This window comes from Dromiciops gliroides, chromosome 3 (genome assembly GCF_019393635.1).
Source record: "Dromiciops gliroides isolate mDroGli1 chromosome 3, mDroGli1.pri, whole genome shotgun sequence".
Taxonomy (NCBI): Eukaryota; Metazoa; Chordata; class Mammalia; order Microbiotheria; family Microbiotheriidae; genus Dromiciops; species Dromiciops gliroides.
This window is the reverse complement of record NC_057863.1, coordinates 490,386,633-490,411,564: the sequence shown is the minus strand read 5'-3', so window position 1 is coordinate 490,411,564 and position 24,932 is coordinate 490,386,633. Positions and strand designations below refer to the sequence as shown.

Genomic DNA, 24,932 nt, shown 5'->3' with positions numbered 1-24,932 from the left:
ATCTAGTCTAGCTTTTAAACCATAGACAGTATAACCTTGATTTTACAGAACATTAATGGTTTATACAAATGTATATATACTTCTTCAGATGTTGTACTATCCTTCAACCCTTTAATACACATCGAGTATTAACCACATATCTTGCAAGGTCCAGTGCTACTTGCTAGTTTACAGCTAAAAAAGCATGGAATCTTCTTGCTTTTTGAATAGCTGGCATTATTAAGTTAAAGCAACCAAAATGTTATTATTAGTACAGCAAAGTTGGGTAATACTTTAAAGGAGCATACTACTAATAATATTTCAAATTATTCAAATTGATTTCTTTATTGAGATCAAGTATCTGCACAAGTTTTACAGTACGATCGCATGTTTATATTTAGCTAAAGTCACAAACACATTTGACTTTCACAATGATGAGCATCATCATTTCCACTCTAGACTACAAAGCTTATGTACGACTAAAGAAAAAAAAATACAAAAACTTCAGGTTTTACAAAAGAAACTTTGAAAAGACTACATTAACAATAAAATCATTTCTTTCAGAAAACAGGTAAAATTATAAAGGCATACCACTGAATTTTCTTCTCTCTAAATTGCAAGAACTGAAAGATTCTTTAGTATCTGCGACGTTTGTTAGGGCCTTCAAAGTTTCCCCCTTGGCTTCCTCTACCAAAGCCACCAGGACCACCACTCACAGGACCTACACCACTCATTGGGGTCTGAGGGGTTTCAGTACCTGTTCTACTTCCCATAGGTGAACCCATCTGAGATGGTGGGCCTTGGGAAAATCTATCATTATGCTATTGCACCACATAATAAACATTAAGTCCATTTAGAATACAACACATATTAAGGTATGAGAAAAATTATCAAAATCCCAAGTGGTGGTGTCATGAAGTTCAGCAGAAAGTCCAGCAGAATCAGGATCACACATAGAAGGAAGAAAGGAGCATTTTAATTAGTCACTATGCAAAAGGCAGCTGAAGAATTACATATTGCTAATGCTTTGCCCCAATTTCATTAAACAAAATAAAGTTTTGTGATATATGGTTTAGTACCTTCATATTTTAAGTTATTTCCTTCAAAAAAGGGCTTACACAAGGTATTTTGTCTTAATGTAAGAGAAATCTTTACTTTTGAAAATCAACAGAATAAAACTGGGATGAAGCATAACATTCTAATTAATGAAGTAAAATATTTTGTAAATAAATGGCCAAAAATACTTCATTATATTGTATTTAATCAAAAATTACTGCAAAAACCCTATGTATAATAAACATTAAAGCCAAAAGAAGATGGCATTTCTCAAAGATTACTGAAAAAATTGGACAAATACTCCTAGTAGTAATATCTACGTTAAAATCTGTACCACAAGCTTTTACATTTCTATGTAAACCAAACCAAACCAAACCAAAAAAACCCAGCATATGCACTGAAAATACTAATGCTGGAGAGTCTTGAATACTACCTTGGCCTGGGTGGAAAAAAGAATGATTTAAGGAAACCAAGCCAACATAAGACTTAAAATTAAAAGTTGTCCAACTCAAGAAAAAAACACAAACAAACACAAACAAACTTAAAAACGACTCTTAAGTTATTGAATACAACTATTTCATTCCTATGGTTCTAGGCATATTAAAAGTTCATTCAACACATTAATTATTTTTCAATACACAGAGGCATCATAGTACAATGGAGAAATACTGAACTAGAAGCCAGGAACAACTGGGTTCAAACACGGACTCAGATACTTAGTAATTATCTGCTGAGGCTGCTAGGTGGCGCAATAGAGTGCTAGATCTAGAAATCAGAAAGACCTGTGTTTAAAATTCAGCCACAGACACTTACTAGTTTGTGTGACCCTGGGCAAATACTTAACCTTTATTTGCCTCAGTTTCTTCAACTATAATTGTGGATAATAACAGCACCTACCTCACAGGGTTGTTGTGAGGATGGAATGAGAATATCTATAAAGTGATTTAGCCAAGCGCCTGGCAGTTAAGTATGTGCTTAACAAAAAAACAAAAAAAAAAGGGGGGGGAGGGGGGGGAGGGGGTGCTTTCAGTAAGTCACTTAACCTGTCTCAGCTTGTTTCCTAAACTGTAAAATAGGAGTAATAAGAGCAGCTACACCTAAAACAAGATGATGTTTGTGACATGCGTTGTAAATTTTTAAAGCACCACAGAAATACTAGCTACTATTACAGTAATCCATCAAAACTTAAATGCTTAATTTCTGGGGGGAAAAAATCATAAAGTATGAACTGCATCTGCATGTGAGAGTATACAGAGCACTGTTAATACTATAAAAATGATGCTTCTGAATGGTTACTATTTTGGCACAGAATAATCCTTATTTTCTGTTGATAAGAACTGTACCACTTCAGAAAGTACACACTAACCAATCCTCTTCAGGCAATTTTCACATTGGCCACTATATAACAAGATATCAAATACATGTTTTATACCTAGAAGACTGATCTAGAAAAAACAAAACCACCAAATCAATTCTCTAAAATGAAAAAAAAAAATTATGTATGCATATTCTGGTTACTATTCCAAACACAATCAAAATAGCAATAAATGAAATCATAATTTTAAAAATTTTAGCCCACCCAAAGATATCTTCACACTCTAATGCTTGAAAACATTAAAATCATATTCTTAAAATTTTACAGAAATATAACTATGAGTAAGAAATGCAACAGTAACATACAAACTTCATATCCAAGTAAAAAAACCAATAATATATATTTCATATTCTAATTTAATTATCAAAAATAGTTCCAAGTTATTCTAAATATTGTTGTCAAATTGTGAGAGTATTCACCAGATTTAATTCATACATATGATACTTTTGGGGTTCTAAAACAAAAGGAAATATTTGTTGACAGATTATTAAAAATATGGTCAAGTAAAAGCCTTAAAATACTTGTCCATTATTTGAAAATGTTTTAATGTGAGTAAAAGGCACCATTATATATACAGTGAAGTGAAAAGGTAATAAGATAATTTTAATCTTCATTGCTCTACAAGACTTCTAATAAACACATGCACAAAATACTGAACACAACAGTCTCATTGAAAGTGCATAGATTAGAACTGCTATTTTCTTAAACAATATTGAAATATTTAACATTCTAAAATTATCTTGCCAAATTTACCAGTCAAAAAAGATGCCAATTTATGTTAAGTGTGAAGTTATCTTTGGTGCAGAAGTGTATCATGATATAGCTGAATAGAGTTAAAATAAGTTTTATGATACATTACCACTGCTCCATTATCTGGCATCATTGGAGTTCCCATATTTGCAGCTCCTTCTGGTCCCAAGGCAGGACCAGGACCCAGAGGTGGGCCAGGTATAGTTCCTCTGTTGTTCATATTCATACTCATCATTGGAGGAGGACCTTGGTTACCAGCAGGTGCTGGGCTAAACGCATCTATGCAAAACAATCTATACTTAGAGCTGTCCTATCTTAGATTTTACATGCATTTAAAATAAAGTATTTAAGAAATTTAAAAAATGAAATTTTTTTCATTGATTAAAACCATTTTTCTTCAGAAGTTTGACATTTAGTTTAATTATTTGCTCTGAAATGGATTTTTTCCCCTCAATTATCGCCTCCAATGTAAAGAAAGCAAATCAAGCATCAAATTTATTGAAAAGTAAAATGCAGGGCAGTAAGAAGAAACTTCCTCATTTAAAAGACAGTAAATAGCACTATATTACATCAGTTTCCCCAATTTAATAAATTTCCTACCACTAGCACCAGTTTTCTAACAGTAGTTAAGGAAGTTTAGAGTAATAGCAAAATAATACCTAGTAACCACTTTTTACATCTTACATACTATATAGGTAATATATATTTAAAGGTATAACAATGGAGGCAAATTACTGGGAAAAAATTCCCATTACCTTTCTAAGATATCTATCAAACAAGACAAATTTCTGCCTAAAATGTATCAAAAATATTGCGAAACAATCTTTAAGTACAGCCACAGAGTTCAAAACTAACAAGTGATTTTTGTGAATGATGGGGGGAGAGGGAGGGAGAATATTATAATCTACATAAAACTATTTATAAAATTTGACAGAATTTCAGGCGAGTTTCTAAATTTATTTAAATAAACTCTAAACAAATACAAATGAAACATAATATAAACATTTCATCAAAGGGCCCATTTTTGCAAACTTTTTTTTCATGGAATCCAAGATAGTACATATTACTAGAAATATATTAAAAGCTTGGGCTCGTAATTTCCTATTACATAGTTATTACCATTATAATAGACTGTCAAAGGATTTAAGCTATAAGTGGAGTACAATAACTATACCCCACAACTAAGTACAAGCACTAGAGATGTGATATTGTGTTTATTATCCTTTCCTTTTAAAATGTATAAATCAAGAGACTTCTATTAAATACTGACAATATAGGCAGTTCCCAACTTACAGTATTAGTGAATCAAATGATAGTGACATACACTTTCTTTTTGAACAGCAGTAAAGAGGTTTTCAGTCTAGCCCTCCTAAATAATCTGTTTTAGTCCCCATGTAATTGATATAAATTACAATATTAATCTTAATCGTGGGAACTACTTTTAGTACTAAAGAATTTTTCTCATTCCTAGATCTACTGAAAACATTCCATATTTCAAAATTACTTACCTTCCCCTCTTCCCCATCAGAGATTTATGTTTAACAGCAATCTGAACTTACTTACAAATTTATGATCTGAAAGACTGCAGCAACAGTCCTAATATCACAACTAGAGATATTTTCATTTAAAAAATATAATGGGGGCAGCTAGGTGGCACAGTGGATAAAGCACCGGCCCTGGATTCAGTAGGACCTGAGTCCAAATCCGGCCTCAGACACTTGACACTTACTAGCTGTGTGACCCTGGGCAAGTCACCTAACCCCCATTGCCCGGCGAAAAAAAAGAAAAAAGAAAAAAATATATAATGGTTGGGGGCAGCTAAGTGGCACAGTGGAGTCAGGAGGACCCGAGTTCAAATACAGACTCAGACACTTGACACTTACTAGCTGTTGTGTGACCCTGAGCAAGTCACTTAACCCCAATTGCCTCAACCCCCCCCCCCAAAAGTTAACCCAAATGAAGCATTAGAGATATTTCAGGCAAAGTAAATCAAGTGAAAAAATAAAACTCAAAACACATGATTTAAACCTGCCACAGGATCAGATCAATTCCAACTAAATTACTATTGCTTTCTTCAATTTTTTCACTCAACTCCCCTTGGGAACATGAAGATTCTTTAAAACATCAAATTATTTTCATTACAGGTCAAATGGCACTGGTAAGTAAGGTCTCCTAAAGCATTAGGAAGGATGACATTATTTATTCTGGATAAATTATTCTTTCTAACTTACAAGTAAGTTAGGGACTGCTTATATTTTTATTCCAAACAAAATGCTACTGAAAAATTTAAGCAACCCAATTCTCCTTTCAGGTAACAAAAATCAATCAGCTAATATGGTATTTAAGAAATGGAAGAACTAATAAAGAATCTTATCTCCATCTCTAGCAAATACATTATTTTACCCTGTGGAACTAAAAACAAGATGTTTACCCTCCAAAAAACCAAACCAAACCAAAACAATCCATTATAAAATTGTGCCCAATATTTTATATCACCTAGCCAATGATATATTAAAGATGAAAGACTTATTAAAAAGTAGTCAGGAGTCACATCTCTATCAGACACAACCAGTCCAAAAGAAAGCTTCCTTAACAAGGAACTGATATAAAACATAACTAGCAATTCATATTGTCTAAACTGGCCATCTGAACTGAATTCTAGTCATTCATATTGAATTTACAAGATATTTTCCTACTGTCCTTCCATTAATCCTGTCAACCTAGTCAATGTGAATGGGCTATAAAATATAAGTCCTTCAAGAAGAATTCCTAACAATTCTTCCTAGTTTAAAAAACAATAATAAATAGAGGTGCTGAGAGGCATTTACTCACGAAGAGAGACAATCTAAATTTTAATATCCAAGAAAAGATCTTGGATTTTTGAACTCTTGTTTAATATAAACATTTTCCAGATTGTTCTATTCATCCCTATTAAAAACAATTTAAAACAAAAACTTCACTATTTCAGTGGTTCTGCATTTCCTAGTTACCTAATGTTAATAACGAACTTATAATAAATTCAGTTTCAATACTGATCCATAATAATCTCTCCCTTTTTAACTAATTTTGAAATTAGCTTCAATTTTAAAATTAATCTTACTGTATAATGAAACTGTAAAACACAATTTTTTTGTTATTTTATGTTCTTCTTCCTCGCAAGCTCTAACTGGAAAAGAAAGTTCCCCGAGGGAAGGACCCAATAATAGGTTTTCAATTAACTCTGGATGACAGACTGTTAATAAGCCAAGGCAATAGTGCTACCATACAGGGGTACTTAGATTGAAAAAAGAAGGCAATTCTCAAATTACTTTAAATTTAATTCAATTTAAAACAATGAATTTACAAAGTCTCAGAAAGGTCACAGTAAGACCTCCTGACCCCAACAAAGATAAAATAAAAGGGAGCGTGATAATAAGACTTTCTGAATCCCAATCCATTAACTATGGAAAGCTTAGCAAATGTTTGGTACCAGAAAATATTTAAGTAGGTTTGTCATTTATAACTAATTATTATTTTTTAACAAAGCTACATAATCAACTTAAACAACTGCTTTTAGAAGGTTAGAGGAACTAAACTTTATAAAAATGAAAGCTTGTTAGAACTATTAGCCTTAATTTTTAAAAAATTAGCTCACTCATTGCTTTTAAATTTAAACAAAATGCACAGTTTCTTCTGGGTATATTACCTTAAAACATTTAATTACAACTGACTGTTTAAGAAATATACCTGATTTCACTATCAACACAAAAGTACTAATTGCATGAACTTATTAGTCTGTCATTAAAAAGTAAATACCATAAATAACATATACAGTCCCAAAAAATTTTAAGTAAGTTACAGAAGCCTTTTGCTTCAAATCCCTACCTCCCATGTTTATTGCTCCACGGGGACCCAAATCACCCATTCTCATTTCCTGTTCTCTCTGTAAGTAAACATAGTTGTCACAGTCAACCTATTGATCTTATGATTTTATATTTCCCATCTAAAATAAAACAAAAGATTAAATTGGGACAGCATTTTCCATTATAAAAGTACAAAAAAATATTTGCAATCACTATTAGAATAGCTAATTGAACCTAAAAAAAATTCCAAGATTTTAGTATACATTATTACAAATGCTAGTATATTGTATACACTAAAAGAATTTCATGAAAATGTCAATATCTTGTCAATTATTTTTCCTATTGCTAAAATGATCACTTTTCCTAATCACTCCAAAACTTATTTACCTCTGTCTCACAAAATGCAAACGAACTATTACTTAGTAGTAGTTATTTCCATCCCAAAGTATCAGAAGTAAAATTGGAAATCCCTGGTTCCAAGCTAAAATTTTTTAAATTGACACAAAATAAAAAAGTCCTTTAAACACTAACTTGAAAAAAATCCCTTAAAATATTGAATCAAACAGGATTTATCCCGTAGCTTTACTTCACCTATCTTTTTCAGCTAAGGAAAAGTAATGTTTTCTTCCTTTAGCAAATAGTCACCCACCTCCCAATCTACTGAGTTTTATTTGCAGCACTAAAATACTGTAGCCAACCATGTTAAGATGGGAATCTGTGGGTAAAAAAATGCTCAGCTATTGCAGAGCAAGTCACAGAAACATGTAATTAATTTTGAAAGGTACAAGACAGGTACCAGATGGAAAAATCCTTCAATAGAAAAACTAGATAGATGTAAGGAAGCATAAAAGCCCAACACACTTCCTTGCTGGATCAAACAAGACACAATAGGAATAAATCTTTCAAGGCAAATTTTCCTTTCAAAATATCCAGTGAACTGTCTAACAACACAATTCATGCATTGGTTCTCTTTTAGTCAGCTGCAAAATGCAGGAAACATTTGTATTTCAAACCAGTGATTCTAAACTTCTGTCATTTATCTGCTTACATAACAATTATCTATAAAGCTCTTTCATATTAGGCCATTAAGATGGAAATCAGGTTTTTTTGCACATATACCTACACACCAGGCCAAAATACTGGAAAACCAGCCCCTATAAAGCAATCCTCCAAAATTCCATTTCATATGAGAAATTTCTTAAAGCATTAGTTATGCATGGATGTTTATACATTTCTAGTGATGTGCTATTTGCATTTAAGATGCTCTAATTTCCAGACATTTCCTTCCCATGAAAACACACCGGCAATGTGTATCATATAAATATTCAGTAGAGGCTAGAAGGAACTCCAACCAGGGTCATAGTCTATTGGTAGAAAAGCATGGTAATATATCAACAGCCATCATTTTTCAGGAGCATACACCATAAAAAGCCTTTTAAGAAATAGTTGTAATTATAACCTTCTTGAAGAATTTCCTTTATAATTACTTCTTTTGGGTACACAACAATTATTTGAAGATAGTCATTAGTTGTTAAATACATGACACAATGTGTAACTAAAAATGAGACTTTTAGTAATCTAATTTATACAGTTAAAAATAAAAAAATTATTTGTTTTATAATCAAAGTGTGCTGCTTTGTATCATGCCTGAATAAGCTACCCCCTTATCTAGAACAGAAATAAACTGGAGAATAAATTAATCAACCCTTTTTCACTCCAAAAAATATAAAATATATGGGCCTAATGAAATGGGGAAAGGAAAATACATTTTTCATTAATATATTATTATTTTATTTTTAAACTTTGTTTTTTTGGAAAATAAATTTCATATATTTGTTTCCTCAGACCTAATTTTGTCTTTGACCAATATTAATGACAGGTATTTAATTTTATGAAAAATCTATGCTACTTTCATACATATATGTCATGTCCAACTCATTTTCTCCTTAGACTTTTTAAACTTAAAAATTACCATCTTTAATTTCTATCTATATAGAAAAGATATAGAAATGTGTTATACTAAAGTTTTCTAGATAACACATGTTTCTTATGGTAAAAGAACCAGAACTGACTTCAATAATCTCAGTGCAGCTACATTCATTATACAGGTCTTAAAACTGGTTTACAATAGTATTCCCTTATGAAAGTCAACATTTTGTTTTCAATGCAGGTATAAATAGCTAACCTGAGTTGTCACATCCCATTATATCTTAGGATGTCCAAAACTAAGTCTTCAAAGTAAATAAGCCTCATTCCTGGCAAAAATTTACTTAGAAGAAAAAGTTTAGATGACAGTTATTTTACAGAAAATCACCCTAAGAAAAAGTATAGAATAGTTATAATTCTAAATCGTTTTATACTTGTTTAATATCCATAAAACCAAGAAAAGCCAATCCTCCTCCTCCTGCTAACATCATTTATTAGTCCTCTTCAAGGCTAATGGCCACTTCTCTAAGTGGATTGCTGCAGGATACTTTTTGGTAACCTGGAAAGGGGACAGAGTACAAGTATTGAGTTGAAGTGCTTTTCATCTGGCTTAAAAGCCTATCTGGCTATAAAAGAGGAAATTTCATCAAGCAGGAGTTGAAAATGTTCATTATATGTAAGAATTTTAAAGTCAAAGCTGTTACTGATGTGCATTATATAAGATCTAAGAAACAATTCTATTTTTAATAGTGGACTGGCACAACACATGCTTAATACATAAATTCTCAAAGGCCTTCACCAACATTTTTCTCCTTTAGTACTTACGCTTTTTAAAATTCATTAAATTAAGAGGTAGTCTGCAACAGTTTTATTTTTACAATGAACTGACTGACAAATAAATGTTTTCATCATCTTTCCAATTCTCAACAGTGAGAATTAGACCAAAAAGACTGCCCTTTTACAATTAAAAAAACTGTAATTAAAATAAAAATACTTCCATGGGGCAAACAAAATCCATGCTGAAATAAAGAGCTGAGAAGAAAATTCAAGATAACAGGTTATTTACCAGGCAACATGATAGTTGAAAATAACAGGGGTAAAAAGCCTCAAAAATTATTTAAAAGGCCAGTTAACAATACTACGTTGTTGGAATTTATAATAAAGGAATTGCAAATGGTATGTTATCAGAAATATTCAGAATTGCTAACGATCCTTTTTCACCTTAACTCAAAATTACTGGCCACAGGCCCCTATAAAGCTACATAAACATTTCCTAGCACCTTTAAAATAACATTTTGAATAATAAAATCCCCATATCAAGCAATCAACTGAAAATAGCAAAAAACCAAAACAACAACAAAAAAATAGAATGCTGATTTCCACAAGCAAATCAGAAGTACTACATTAAGTAGCTATTAAAGATTTTGCTCATCCTCAAGTCTGTTATTCACAGAAGTCTCTCAATGTCACTTATGACAGGACTTTATAGAAGCCTGTCTATAACATTATTCTGACAAGGCTTAGGGAGCTTCAAAATGGTTGCTATCCATTATAACATCAAATCAGACTATTCTCCAATATGTCAGTGGCAAAATAAAGTCAAAACATCTATGAAATGATGGACAAATTGTGGGAATTCCATATGTAATTGGAGACATTTGATGACAGAAGAAAAATATCATAGACTTGATTCCAGGAAAACTAAAACTGTTCAAATTTTTAAGCTTGTGACTTGAAAAAAAAAAACTTATTAATACATGTATCAATATTTCAGAATTACTATGATCTTCATTTAGGTAGAACATGTGATAAGTTTAGGGTATTTAATCTCATATTTTCTTCTTTAAGGAATTACAATTTAAGAGGAAAAAAACAGGATCAGGACAGCATTAAGAATTTGAGGTCAAAGTATAGAAAGTGAAATCTTTTTAAGAGCCTACAGACCTAAAAAGAATGCTTTCCCTCATCCACTTAAAAAACTAACAAAAATGTGCATCAGAAAAGAGCAAAGGTACTATACCCTATAATATACTCTACATCTATGTGAAGTAAAGACTATTATTCTTGTTAAAATACAGGTGGATTGATACAACTCACCTTTCTCATTAGAAGTTATCAGAAAGGACAGAAAACTGAGAAATAAACAATAGGCAATGTTTATAAGCTAAAAATATCCAAGTAAAATCATTGTATGGGTACAAGTCATATAACATGCCTATTTCTACCCAAACAAAAATTATACACAGATAATACTTTACAGAATATTTTAAAGCCAAAACTTCCAAAAAACAAAACACCCCACCAACTTTGGCATTACATCTCACCCCACTCAAAAATAATTAACAGGACTATAATGTCTTAATTCCATATAGATGCTAGCAATTCTATGTATCAGGATAAAGAACCACTAGAAAATAACCCTGTTCAATATATACAAACCCTATAAAAGAATACTCTAGACAAAGCCCACATTTTAACTTGAAAATAATCATATTTAAATAAGGTTTTAAAATCCATACCTGTTAAAAAGAATAGTAGAGATGGACAATGATATTCTGTGAAGTAGAACTGTCTTGCCCCACCCCTTACAAAAATAATTACTTACCCATCTACAATTTTTGCCACTCGTTTCCTTGTCACACCCTAAAGGAGAAATAGAGCCACCCAATAGAAAACACATACAAGAGGACTAAGGAGCTCAAAGTCAGCCATTCTATTTGATTGCATATTCTAAGAATCTAGTATATGAATTAACAGGGGAAGGAAGGTGTCTGCACATAGTGATAAACTAAAAAGACAAGGCTAAAAACACATTAAGTATGTGACACATAAAGTTATGGGCATATTAGAAACATAACGTTTGTATATCAATTGGACTGAAAGGGCACTTTTTTCTCTCGGGGAAAAACCCCTCATATTTATAGTTCTGACAGTTAAATTTCTTCATTACTTGGCTTATTTAATAATTACACAAAAATATTAGAAATACAAAGGCATGCTATAGACAAAACGGAGGCTATTTTATCATGGTTTTTCTTCCAACCTTTTAATTTTGTCAACTGACTTCAGTAAATAAAATCAGCTGCTTTCTGACACAGCTACTACTACTATCAAAATAAATTATTCTTTAAAAGAGATAGCACATATCTTCTAAAGATAAAAACTATGTATCAATCTACATTCTGAAGGCAATGCTTTTTAAGGTACAAAGTCAAAAGAAGCTTGGGGGGGGGCTAGTAAAATTATGAGTTAAAATCAACTCTAATATAAACAACTGATTTTATATCATGAAGAATAAGCACTTAAAGCAAATCAATTTCAAAAAATTAATTCTTGATTCTAGTGAATAATATTAAAGGCTTGTTTTAGATGCAAAGATACCTGTATGTTCCTTATACTAGTGATGCACAAGTGGTGACTGTATCATATTTAGTTTCTTTTTTAATTTCACTGAATTGTTAGATGTCTGGCAAGGATTAAGTTTCAAGGCTACAGTAATATAAATGAATAAAATTATTCTGGTCCGGTTAATTAGGATGCAGGTTTGTAAGTATAAAGCATGTCAGTAGCTTACTTTGGACCAATTTCAAAGGAAATGGGAGTAATGATGCTATAAGAAATATGTTACAATTCAATGTACCTGGAATTGAATGAAAGATAGATATGTTTGCTTTACTTTAACAATAAAAAATATATTCTTAGCAATTATTTCTAAATATTAGTAGAATCAGGAAAAGTATATATACCATAAAGCAAATATATGATGATATTCAGCAAAATCACAATTCCATTGGTTTTGGACTTTTAAAAAAGTACTAAAGATTTTTTTTTTAATCAAATGAAACAAAATCCACACCCAAATGGTAAAATGTGACAAAAACTTATTTTCCCATACATAAGAATACTAATAATGAAGGGGAGAGAAAAGAGCAGACAGTAGTAAAAACAAAACAAAAGAAATCATTTTATTAATTTTGTCCACACCATAGGAAATTAAAAAAATATTGGTTCATTGTTACCCTCACCAAATTTACCAGCCATTTTCCCATTTATTATTATTAGACTACTGCTAGTTTCTTTATTTCTTAGCTACAACATCAAGTAGTAGTCCAAAAGTTTTAAAATTACCTTTGCTTGTATAAGAAATGGCACTTTTATAAAGTGACAACTTTTCAATCTATGTAAATTAGGTTGTATGTGTCTATACATACACACAAATATACATATATACACACATGCGTATATATGCATATATACACATGTGTGTATAGATATATCTCTGTAGATCCAGAAGAGGGGAGGGGGTGCCTAGATCTGAGATTTTACTGGCATAGGGGAAAGTCCTTGTGCCAAAGCAAATTGTCGCTACTCTTAAACTCAAGAGAGCTATTGGAGCACTTGGAGGTTAAACTGCTTACCAAGCTCATACAGCCAGTATGAGTCAAAGGCAAGACTTGAATCCAAGTATTCTTGTTTCCAAAACTGGTTCAATATGTAACACTGCCTTTTAACTTCATAAATTATAGGTGCCCGCCAAATGGTATAAAAATATAAACATTATGCAAATGTAATCTAATAAATACTATTGCTGCAATAAAAGTGTTTTTTCTAAAAGATAAAATCAGTATATTTAACTTTATAAACTAAATTAAATCTTAATTACTAAATATAGATGTTTTACAAGTACATGAGCATTACAAAGACTGGCTAACTATATCTATCTGTAATGAAATGTTTAAATAAGAATTTGCAATAGTGATAAATATTTATTCATAATCATGGGACATTTATGAAGTCAATAGCTCAAGTGTAATTAAAAAGCCAACTTTACAACATTACCATTAATAAGGAATACCCACTATCTACAATCATCCCAGCTTCTTATGCCTCTTATATCTCATTACTGACTCATTAGGAGTGACACTATACAGCTTCAAGTTCTAAATGCTGTAGATGGAATGCTGTGGAAGAGGAAATGTTATATTTGAAACACCCTTAGAAAGAAAAAATATTTTGATTTTAAAAGCAACATTTCCACAAAAAGCTAAGCAACTCCAACCCCCAAGCTAACATTTATCATAACTCAAGTTAAGTGAAATATTAAAGAAATGACTGTATACTGTATTTCCAGGTAAATATCTACGGTTTACAAATGTGACCAAGTAATTTTTAAATTTTCTTTTAAAAGCCTAATTTCAAAAAGGAGATAGCAAGGATTCTCTTAAAACGAATCACTTTCAGAATATTATTTAAACACTAAAAATATCCTTCCAACTCTTTCAAATAACTGGAATCTACACAATATTCTGGGTTGTCTTCAGTGATGGTAAGCAAATGACCCAAAGGTTAAAGTTTTGTAAACAGTCAAAAATCCATTCAAAAGCAAAACCTTTTTAACGATATTAAATATAAATGATGATATGGCACTAACGTAATGACTAAGTTTTTCTTGTGCAGACTGTACAAGGGCTCTGAAGAAAATCTGAATGAGGAATTACCAAACTTTTGAGCAACAACTGGAAGCAGAAAATATTTCACATAAAAGATGTGCAAAGTTAGAACTTTTCTAGTTCATCATCCACATCATGTCCCATTAATCAAGGGTTTCCCTAAAGGCTATGTTCTGGACCCCTTCTTTTGTCACTCTATATTATAGTCTAACTATGCTGATGATTCCTAGATAAGATAGATATCCCAGCACTAGTTCCTCTCCTGAGTCAGTCATGCATTACCAAACTCTTTTTCTTAGCCTTGGAATACCAAATCTGTTCAAACAGAATTCATTATCTTTTCCCCAACATCACTGTTTCTGCAAAAATTTCTTATTTTTGTCAAGGACACCTATTATGCAAACTTTGGTATCATCATCACCACAAAGCCACTACATTCAGGCCCTTATTGCCCCACACCTGAATAACTGTAGGTCTTTATAAGAGACCTCCCTAACTCAAGCCTCTCCCTATCTATTCCATCTTTCACTGTGCTGTCAGTAAGATTTTCCTTAAGTGTGTAGATCTCACCATGCAAATTAAGACACAATGGCTCCCTATGACCTCTAGGATCAATTTTCTATTCCTCCATGTTTCAAGAGTTTCCTAACCTACTACCAGCACTACCTTTTCCAGTCTTTTATACTTTATTCCCTTCTACCCACTCTACAATCCAATCCTGGCTCACTTGCAGTTTCTCCCTGGACTACTTTTTACTATAACACTTACTTCAAGTCCCAGTTAAGATCTCACTTTCTGTAAGGAAGCCTTTCCTGGTCCCCCAACCTGTTAGTGTTTTCTGCTCTGAGAGCTCCTTCAAACTTTTTTGTATGTATCTTGTTTTAAAGTGCTTGCCTCCCGCCACCCCAATCTGAATGTGAGTTTCTATAGCACTGAAATTATTTTTACCTTTGTATTCTCAGTGTTTAGAATGGTGCCAGACACTTTACTAAATATGAAATTAATATTTTAAGCAGCTTTCCTATGGAACTTGATCTAAACTATGGCAAAAGTAAATAAGCTCAAAGTTCAGTATCGAACACTGATGATTATCAAAAACTAAAATGTGCGTACTCAAATGAAAAAAAATTACAACACACACAAAAAAGAAAAGGCCTTTATGCATCAGAATATGCCCTCTAACATATTTTGCTTGATTTCAAGTTTCAACGTCTTCACACATTCAACTGTCAGAATGTTCATTAAAATGCACTAATGTTATACCAAAATGAGGTCTGCAGGAAATTATTTAAAGTTATTAATACTGGTTTTCCAGGAAAAAGTCAATAACCATTTTTGTGATAAATAAAAGTAATTAAACAGAAGTTTTGTGAGCATTTGTTTTTCTTCAATTTCAGTGAACTTTAATCTAAATTAAAGTTCATTTAAATTAAGAAAAAACAAATTAATATATGAATGAACACAAGATTATAAAAAGTTTGACTGTTTTGATTTTTTTTTTAAGAGATAAGCAGCATAAACCTTACCTTAAATCAGGTAACTCACACAAAACAGTATTACTCGGCAAACGAAGGGACCAAGAATATTTAGTCCAGAAAACAAGATTATTATTCATTCTCTACCACCATGTCTGCAATAAGAGCTTTTATTTGAGATTTTTAAAAAATGGATTATAAAATCAGAAGAACACAGAAAATTTCCTTTGAAAATTTACTATTTGGGGGAAATTTTCACTGGAGTCCAAAATTATTCCCAGATCACACTTCAACAACATATGTCACTTGATTCAGCTGCTTCTATCCTGGCAATTACTGAAGAAACTGCCCATGTTCTAACCCAAGTTCCTTCTCCTAAAGTTCTAAACCTTTCCTGGCTATATTACTGACACTACTCTCAGGGAAATCAGTATTACGTAAAATTAAGTCCCTTCAAAGACGGTGAATAATATTTAACTTCTACCTTATAACACTAAATAAAATATAAATGAATGCCCACAGTAACTGTTATTAAGGTCTACACTATTACAATGGTCCTGGCAGCCTCCTCTTATATTGTACTGTTAAACTGATCATTGTAAACACATTGCATCAAGTCCAAATTCATGTATAAACGTCAAATCCTTCAATAATTCATCCCCCTACAAAACAGCTATTTGTACTACTTTGGCAAGACAAAACCTGTATTCCAAAAAGGCTAAACTCTTCAGTTTCTTCAAACTATGGCATTTATTTATATCTTCCCTCTGTGCCACTACAAATACCATTGCTCTACCTCTATCCTCATTCCTCATTGTGCTTCTGTAAAACATTCTTCATTCAATATCTAAGTTATTACCCTCTTCATGAAATCTCTCCAACTATTTTAATTCTCGGCACTTTCTTTCTACTTTTACAGGATTTTAATTAGTACCTCAGTTTAACAAACATGCAAAGGTTTATCAGTAATTAGATTCTATCAGAATCCCCACCTAGATTTTTAAAATTCTGAACACCTTTTATTATGGCAGACATTTTAATTAATTTCTTGGGACATTTAAATGGATATCAACGGTCCCAAATTATCTTAATTACTTGATAACAGAAATGTATGTCTAATACACTAATATAATCACCATTTTCAATTTGATGAAAAATTTACTATCTGCACACCAGTCCTACAGTTAAGTTATAATTCAGACACTTTTTATGCAAGCCTCATTTTCTTTTAGTGCTGTTAGTATCTTAAAATATAGCTCCAGGGGGCAGCTAGGTGGCACAGTGGATAGAGCCCTGGCCCTGAATTCAGGAGGACCTGAGTTCAAATCTGGCCTCAGACACTTGACACTTACTAGCTGTGTGACCCTGGATAAGTCACTTAACCCTCATTGCCTCACAAGAAAAATTAAAATAAAATATAGCTCCAAATGGTTTTGATCTATTTTGTCATTCAGTATTGGTATTAAAAGCTTCAGAAATAACATATTCACAGAATTTTAGTATCTGACCGTTTTCACCTCAAGGTTTAAAAGCAGTTTTACATACTTCCTCAAGAACAGGGATTATTTGTAAACGCATCCCAAATACTTAACAGTGCCTATTAGGTAATGAACGGAAAATGTTCAGCTTTTTGAATGACCTATTGTAAGAATTAACCTATGACACCTAGATACTTGGCTGATATTATAATCTCATTTTACAGGTGACAAAATTAGGAACAAGAAGTTATGTGATTGTGTGACTTATCCATGACCACACACACACACAAAAATGTCAGGAGACACAAATCTTTCCTGAGTCCAACTACATCGCTCTTTGTGCTGATTTTATCATACTACCTTTCTGATGCTTAATAAAGTCTTCAAGAGGTGACATTCAATATAGACCAAAGAAATATTAAACTGCAATTGCAAAGGTGTAATATATTTCATTTAAATTGCCAAGGAAATAGCCTATTAGGATGATTTTGTACTATGAGTATTGTGAAATGTTACCTATGCCTAGTATGGAGTAGAGGACTAGAAGAGAATTCTGACCAAATAAGGTATAAAGTTAAAATCAGAATGAGTAATGTAGAAGAATGTAATGATTATTCCTGAGTTTTCCTTCCTAGGGTTATAAATTTCTTTTAAAAGTTCAGAATATAATATAATCTCTTCTAAGGTCAAGCAGTCAACCCTTAAAGACTTTTACCATGAGAATCAATGCATAATTTAAAAATAAATTTTTTTTTAGCTTGAGAGAATATTTATGTTGAATTTGACTTTTTATAACTAGGTTTCCCCATCTTATCCAAGTTCGAAATACAGAGGCGACTCAAGGGTAGTCAGCCCAGTCAGAGACTCACCATAGTGTATCTGAACTAAATTCAGCATCATTATCATCACAGCCCACTACATCTCAAGAGATCTTTAGCCTCAGTCTCCCAGATAGCTGGGACTACAGGCAACACACCTAAATGAGTTTGAAAGCTGTCATGGAATCTCATTGTTTCTCTCTCAGTACCTTACAAGTTAGAGCACAGAACAAGGTCCAATCAAACCTATTTTTATTGCTGTTGTCATTGTTGTGGTCATCACCATATAAAGCATCTAGCCTGGGAGCCATCTACAAGAATTTAGGACACTTTAAGGTTAAAGAAGTTAGCACATGGCTAAATTATTATTCATTCTTCTTCATTCACCTACTTAAAGGTACTCCACTGGCACTCTGTTCCTTATGTACAATATGTACCTGCTATATCAATGGGATATACAGCCCCTTAATTCTCTCATGAAGGTGAGATTTGGTGCTATTATTTGACAGGATCAGAAAATTTAGAGCTGAAATGGAACTGAAATGAATTATTCCTACCACCTCATTTTTACAAGAGAAACAGGAGACATTAAAACACTAGCTCAAGTCATATAATTAAGTAGAAAGCTAGAAGTTCAAGACTTCTAACAAAAATTTTTTTTCTAATAAATGGTAGAGAATAAGCATTTTCCATTGTTGCTATTCGGGTTTCTTTTCTAAAGAGTTCTCAAATGCATGAAGTGCTGAATCAAACTAAAGTCTCCTATTTTCCAAAACATGTAACCATAACCTGTTGTTTAACAATCTGCTAATTAACATTCTGAAAATTTAAACCTTCCAGTAAGATTTCTATGATGAGCCTCATGATTTCCAGTGACCATTAATTTGTCTTCCTAAATCCCTGACATGTAGAACTTACTATGAAGTTAAGACTAGCTGAATAGGTTATCAAAAGAACCGAGTAGGGAAAAAGACATTTTTGGTGTTCTGAAATACATACTTCAAGCAAATGAAGTCACAAATATAAAGGTCTATGAATCTTTTAAACATGTTGCCCAATCCAAACTAAAATTGGTTAGGATCACTGCTGACCATAGGAACAAAGTACAGCTCTCTCACAACTGGAAGATTCATCTCTTGCCTGAAAGGAGGTAATTATTTTTTCAAAGAAGTCCTTTTTCTCACAGCTCCTGTTAAGACTAAATAAAAATCCTGTTTATGTAAAGGTATATAATTAGACAGATGACATCACTAAGAATTTCAAAAATTAGCAACAGATATTCAACCAGTAGAAAACGTGGGAATAAAAGAAAAGATATATTTGTACTCCATTATTTTGGATTTAAACTTACTGATTATTTTTTCTAAATCAATATTAACATGTGAAGGTCATTTTATGAGATCAAATTTTACTAAAAGAAACTTATGTATAAAATAATATGTATAGTAAATAATATGAGTGATATGCTAGTTTAAAATATATACACATATGTATATATATATTAAACTATATGAAGAACAAGAACACTTTTTAGGGGATAGAATAATAGCACTAAAACCATTCAAGGCAACAATTCTACTTTGTTATATCACCATCATTATTTTTCCAATTCACCCTCCAAAATTCTACTTGTAGCATTACCATTTGACTAGAGTCTTGTAATCCCAAGAACTATGATGACAGGAATGTTGATATTAATTACAATAAAAATTAAGGCTCAGTGTTTAGCTTCTTATTTTGATCTCCAAAAACTAGTTTGAAATTTTACATGTCCAAATAAAGTTAATTACCACAAATTACAAATTTGAGTTAGAAACTTACATTGAATTATTAGTTTAAAATTTCTAAAAAATAGTTTTGGCACACTTCTGAAAAAAGATTGTTTTACCATTTGTCCACAGTGCTCAGTTTCAAATTGTAGGGAAAATTAAAGGTGAAGATGTTCTCAAAGACAATTTTTATCACGTTACATTTGAAGTCAAATTGCTATTTGTGTCTCAACAATATTCCCTTTTAAAATGCTTCCTGCTCAAAAATTCAAAGGAAAATTGTTGTAAGTATATGAATGTCAAAAATAAGCAATGAAAATGATGAAATATTAAGCTTCAGTCATCTGTTTCACATGTAGGTAATTAAACCATCAAAAGTACTTACCCTTAAACTAAATTTTTATAGCAGCAGCTCTGGATATTAAAATATGCAGCTCTCTCAAACTTTTTAGGAAATGGATCTAAAAATTCTGTATAGCACATTTAACATACCTCTACTTAAATTCTCATTATAACAAAGAGACTGAGTTCTCAAAGCCTACACGGAGAGCCTATGTTATGACAACATAAACTTTAGAAAAATATAAGCCCTAAGTAGGATAGTCTCTGTTGTACCATGATCACCATTATTTGAGAGATTCCACTAATCCATAAGAATTAACTACAAAGGGATGGACTTTTGGAGTGGATGAGTGGTACGGGAACAATGAAATTTCTAAAGATGGGGTTGATGGGAAATAATGCCAAAATCAATGAAATTGGATTGCTGAAGAATTCACATCTAAAACATAATAGTTATCTGACAATTAACTAACATGCAGAAGAAAAAGGTCCAACTGGTCCTCATTCCTGTATATAGTCAATTAGTTCTTTACAACCTTTAATGACATAATAGGACATAAAAGATTATTATTCTGCCAGAAGAAGGTTTATTCCAATTTTCCCCCAAAGATGACCACTGCCAGGTTCCAAGAGCTATAAAAATAGCTATCAACTTAATCTGTGACTTGTCCAAATAAAGAAATATGGCAATTTCTTCAAAATAATATATAATTTCAGATGAAGCAATATTTAATTTATGATGTGTAGTGTACAGGCACTAATAAAAGGATTAGATCTCTTGCCAACAGAAATATGCCTAGAAACTCAAAAAGAAATTGATTTGACTTTTAAAACGCAGGCAATTGTAAATTGAAGATGAGTTAACATTCTCTGCAATGCAGAAAAGCAAATGATAGGAATATCTCCATCATAGGCTTTTATCATGCCAAAAAATAAACTTTACTTCCTCCACTCCCTTTTAAGTGAAGCACCATAGCTCAATCCATAAAATTCTGGCATTTCATGTGAAAATGCTAAGAATTTACAAATATATTGTCTTTATTGTTAATATTAAAAAGGCACTAAAAGAAGCTCATTTCCCAGGATCAAAATGCCTTTTCTTCCCTTGTTCCTTTATAATGTCCTTTCATAACTTGCCTTTCCCCAATATCCCTAGTTTCCAAAAAGGTTCAATGCTTCAAATACACTGGATATAAACAAGCATGTAATATACTTAGTGCATCACAAGATTAATAGTAGCAGGAAGCCATTCTTTAAAAGATCTTACACTTTTAGAATGCCTGTATTTTTGCAAAACAAGCAAATTAAATGAACCTAAGTAAAATTTAATTAGAAATCCGATTCAATTCACTCATCACCATAGGGAAAGCTGTCAGAGAACATGAAACCAAGAAAAAATTCTCATCATTGAGCAAACATCATGAAACCTAGAATATGCTGAAAAGATGTTTTACATGTAACTCCTGAAGAGGTTTACATTCAAGAGTTAAAACCTTGGCCACTTCCCTGAGTCATAAGAAAATTTAAAATATTAATTATAACTTAGAAATAAGACAAAGTTTTTACTTATCTTTGAGAACTCATTCAAATCCTCAAAATATTAGTGACAACCTTCAAAAACATAGTCACTGAGAAACACAAAACAGTGATTGTACTTAAGACCAACACTGGAGGCCATCAAAAACAAATTTTTTTTGAGTAAAATGTGAGGATTTTTATTTCCCTCATTACCTCAAAAGGGAAAAAAACTAGATAAGTTAAGAGAGATGGATGGTGCCTGCAAGAAATTACGTTTCAGTTATATATGTATCTTCTGGAAAAGCTTATAGCAATGGAAAAAGTTTAATACCACAAGTAGCAATCTATAGATGTTTCTGTACCAGGGTACAAATCAAACTACAAAGTCCTACTTTAATTAAAAAAAAATTAAGTTATAATTTTTAAAAAGGGAAAGAGGCTTTTCATATTTAAAAACACCACCACCATCTAAGCCTGGAGGTTTTAACCCAATCTGAGAACTTACCATTTGGTTCCTTTCCTTTTAAAACTGAACAATGAAGAAATAAGATAGCACACAAGGGCCTATTTTCAATGTCTTAAAAAGCAAAAGCATTCAAAACACCAATTCTTTTCAAATACATTTTTCCATAACAAGTCAACAGTAGAAATAAAAATTTTAACTACATATCTTTTTCTTGGTAAGAAATTTGGAAGATCTAGTAATTATTGTTAGCTTTGGCAAATATTCTCCACTCAAAAGATAATGGTACCACACAGTTAAATATTCATTTTTAATGTGAGAAAAATTTAAGACTGTAATTTCCTATTTAATTCTAATGTCATAACATAAAATAAAATTATAATATAATTACATACTACAGAAAATACTGTTTTAGTCAGAAGATTTAAGATTAGAAATTTTTTATGCAAATGCATTTTTGTATATTCTCACAAATAGTTATTTTAGCCCAGAAAATGAATGAGGCTAAAGAAGTTAATATCCTTCTCAAAGTATTTTTATGAATGTATATGCTATACAAGGCATATACCCCAATGCAAAATTATGCTAGTATGCAAAACAGTAAACTCAATATGATCTCTAGAAGAGAATCACCATTTTAATGTCTTCACAGGGAAATAAATATCCTTTTTTAAAAATATAGGTGATAGTTAAATACCATGTTAGATTTTAACATTTTTTCAATCTTATTACAATTGAAACAAAAAATGTAAAACCATTTCCTTGTTTAACTAGTGTTTTAGCAAATCACCAAAATTCTATCTCCTCTGAAATAAAGTATTATTTGCAAACACTGACATTAACTATAAATGTTAAGAATGCAATTATTTTTTAAATTTTAGATTTTATTAGTCTGATTTATCAGCCACCTTAAAGCCAAATAAATTAACATTAATTCAAAGCATATGATCTAAGTACTATTGATACCACTGCTTTCTATTCTTAGACAATATTCAAATACTGCTTTAACATCCTTTCCAACTGCTGAGGAATATCCTCAAAACTATTATTACCTATTGTCAATAAAGATATTACCACCTCTGAAACAACTTAAGAATTCAAAAACAAAAAGATACAATTTTTAAAATATTAAGTAGTTTATGGTTACCTTAGAATGTTTGATTCAAAAGGGAGCATTCATTTTTTCAAAATGTAATTTTAAAAAATTAACAAAAAAGTACTGTTTTCCTAGCTTGTATATTACCTTTAATGGATTAAAATTATTGAAAGTAATCACTTAATTATACGGGTTTGTGTTTTCTGTTTAAATGAACCAAAAAGAAAAAAATTTTAAAACATGACAAATTATCTTTTTATAAAGCTTCCTTTTAAAAGATGCTGTAAATTAAAAACAAAAACAAAAAAAAACACACCCCCAAAAAACCCCAACAAATAAAAAAAACCTGTAAAAGTATCAAAATGTTACCACAGACATGGGTGGGGGGGAGCCAAACTGGTAAGACATTAATTATATACTTAGCTACAAAGAGCCCTAAGCTGCCTTCAAATTTACACAGTACATTAGCAAAGTCTTCAAACCATGATATAGCCAGTATTTTATTAATTTAAAACTTCTAAAATTTAATCCCATCAAATTAGCCTTCATTTTAAAGCTGTAAATAGTAGTTTGAAGGTATCAAAATATAAAACAAGTTTAATGCATTTTAATTCACATTAAATTTTGTCCCAGAAAAACCTACAGAAACTATTGAATAGAGCAGCCAAAAAAGGACTTTTCGTCCATATTATGTCTAGGAAGTAATAGACAAACAAGTAGAAAAGAGTGCCTCTGCACAATTACATAAAGAGTAACACTAATTATAATAGAAATCAGTAAAATGTTCCAAATTTAACTTGTAATAGAATAAAGAAGTCATGAAAAGAAATGTAAAATAAAGGAAACAGAAAACCACTCTTGCAATAAAAGTATTTTCACTGAGCTAAGAACACTGGAGAGAAAATTTACCTCTAACTAAAAAGAAATACCTACCAAGGAATAAGCCAGGAATTATATAGCTAGCATCAAGTGTATCCTCTTGTCTGCTCAAGATTACCATTTTAATTAACTAGTATTCTACTTACATTTTCCAAGTAGTTTGGTTTAAATCCTTCTTGCTGTCTCCGAAGTTCCTCTTGTTCTCTATGACGTATCATCTCTTCTTCACGACGACGATGTTCTTCTTCATGTCTAAAGGGATTCACATATTAATCTCTTAATACTGTAAATTCTATCTCATGATTTGACATTTCATCTGACTATAACATCTTGTAGCAATGCAAGTCTATTACTTGATATGTATGCCTTTACTCTGGTAACTCAAAAGAACAATATAGCATGTATTAAGCACAGAAGAACTAAAGAGCCCCTCCACTTGTAAGTAAAAATGACATTCCCACAAATGTGGAACACATACAAACATAGACAAACTCACACTCATTGTCACACACACTCACTCTCAACTCCTCAAAAATCTCTATTTTGTTACCACCACCAATATTCACACCAAAATTAATATTTATCTTTAACTCTTCCCTCTCCCTCATAGACAATCAGTTTCTAAGATTTATGCTTCATTTCCGCATCTTTGTGCTCATTACTCTCTTTACCATTATGAACTAGCTGGAATTCTAATTTATCCGGAAAATAAATCA

The 24,932-nt window shown here is 31.6% G+C and overlaps 1 protein-coding gene across 1 annotated transcript in view; it reads right to left on the bottom strand.

Moving 5' to 3' along the window:
* Positions 1 to 305: 305 nt before the first annotated feature.
* PSPC1 (paraspeckle component 1) overlaps positions 306 to 24,932 on the bottom strand; it is a 54,840-nt gene continuing 30,213 nt past the window's right edge. The window contains 4 exon segments of the mRNA XM_043997417.1: positions 306 to 800; positions 3,270 to 3,439; positions 7,025 to 7,082; positions 24,363 to 24,468. Of these exon segments, the coding sequence (XP_043853352.1) occupies positions 615 to 800; positions 3,270 to 3,439; positions 7,025 to 7,082; positions 24,363 to 24,468 (520 nt within the window). The 3' untranslated portion in view covers positions 306 to 614.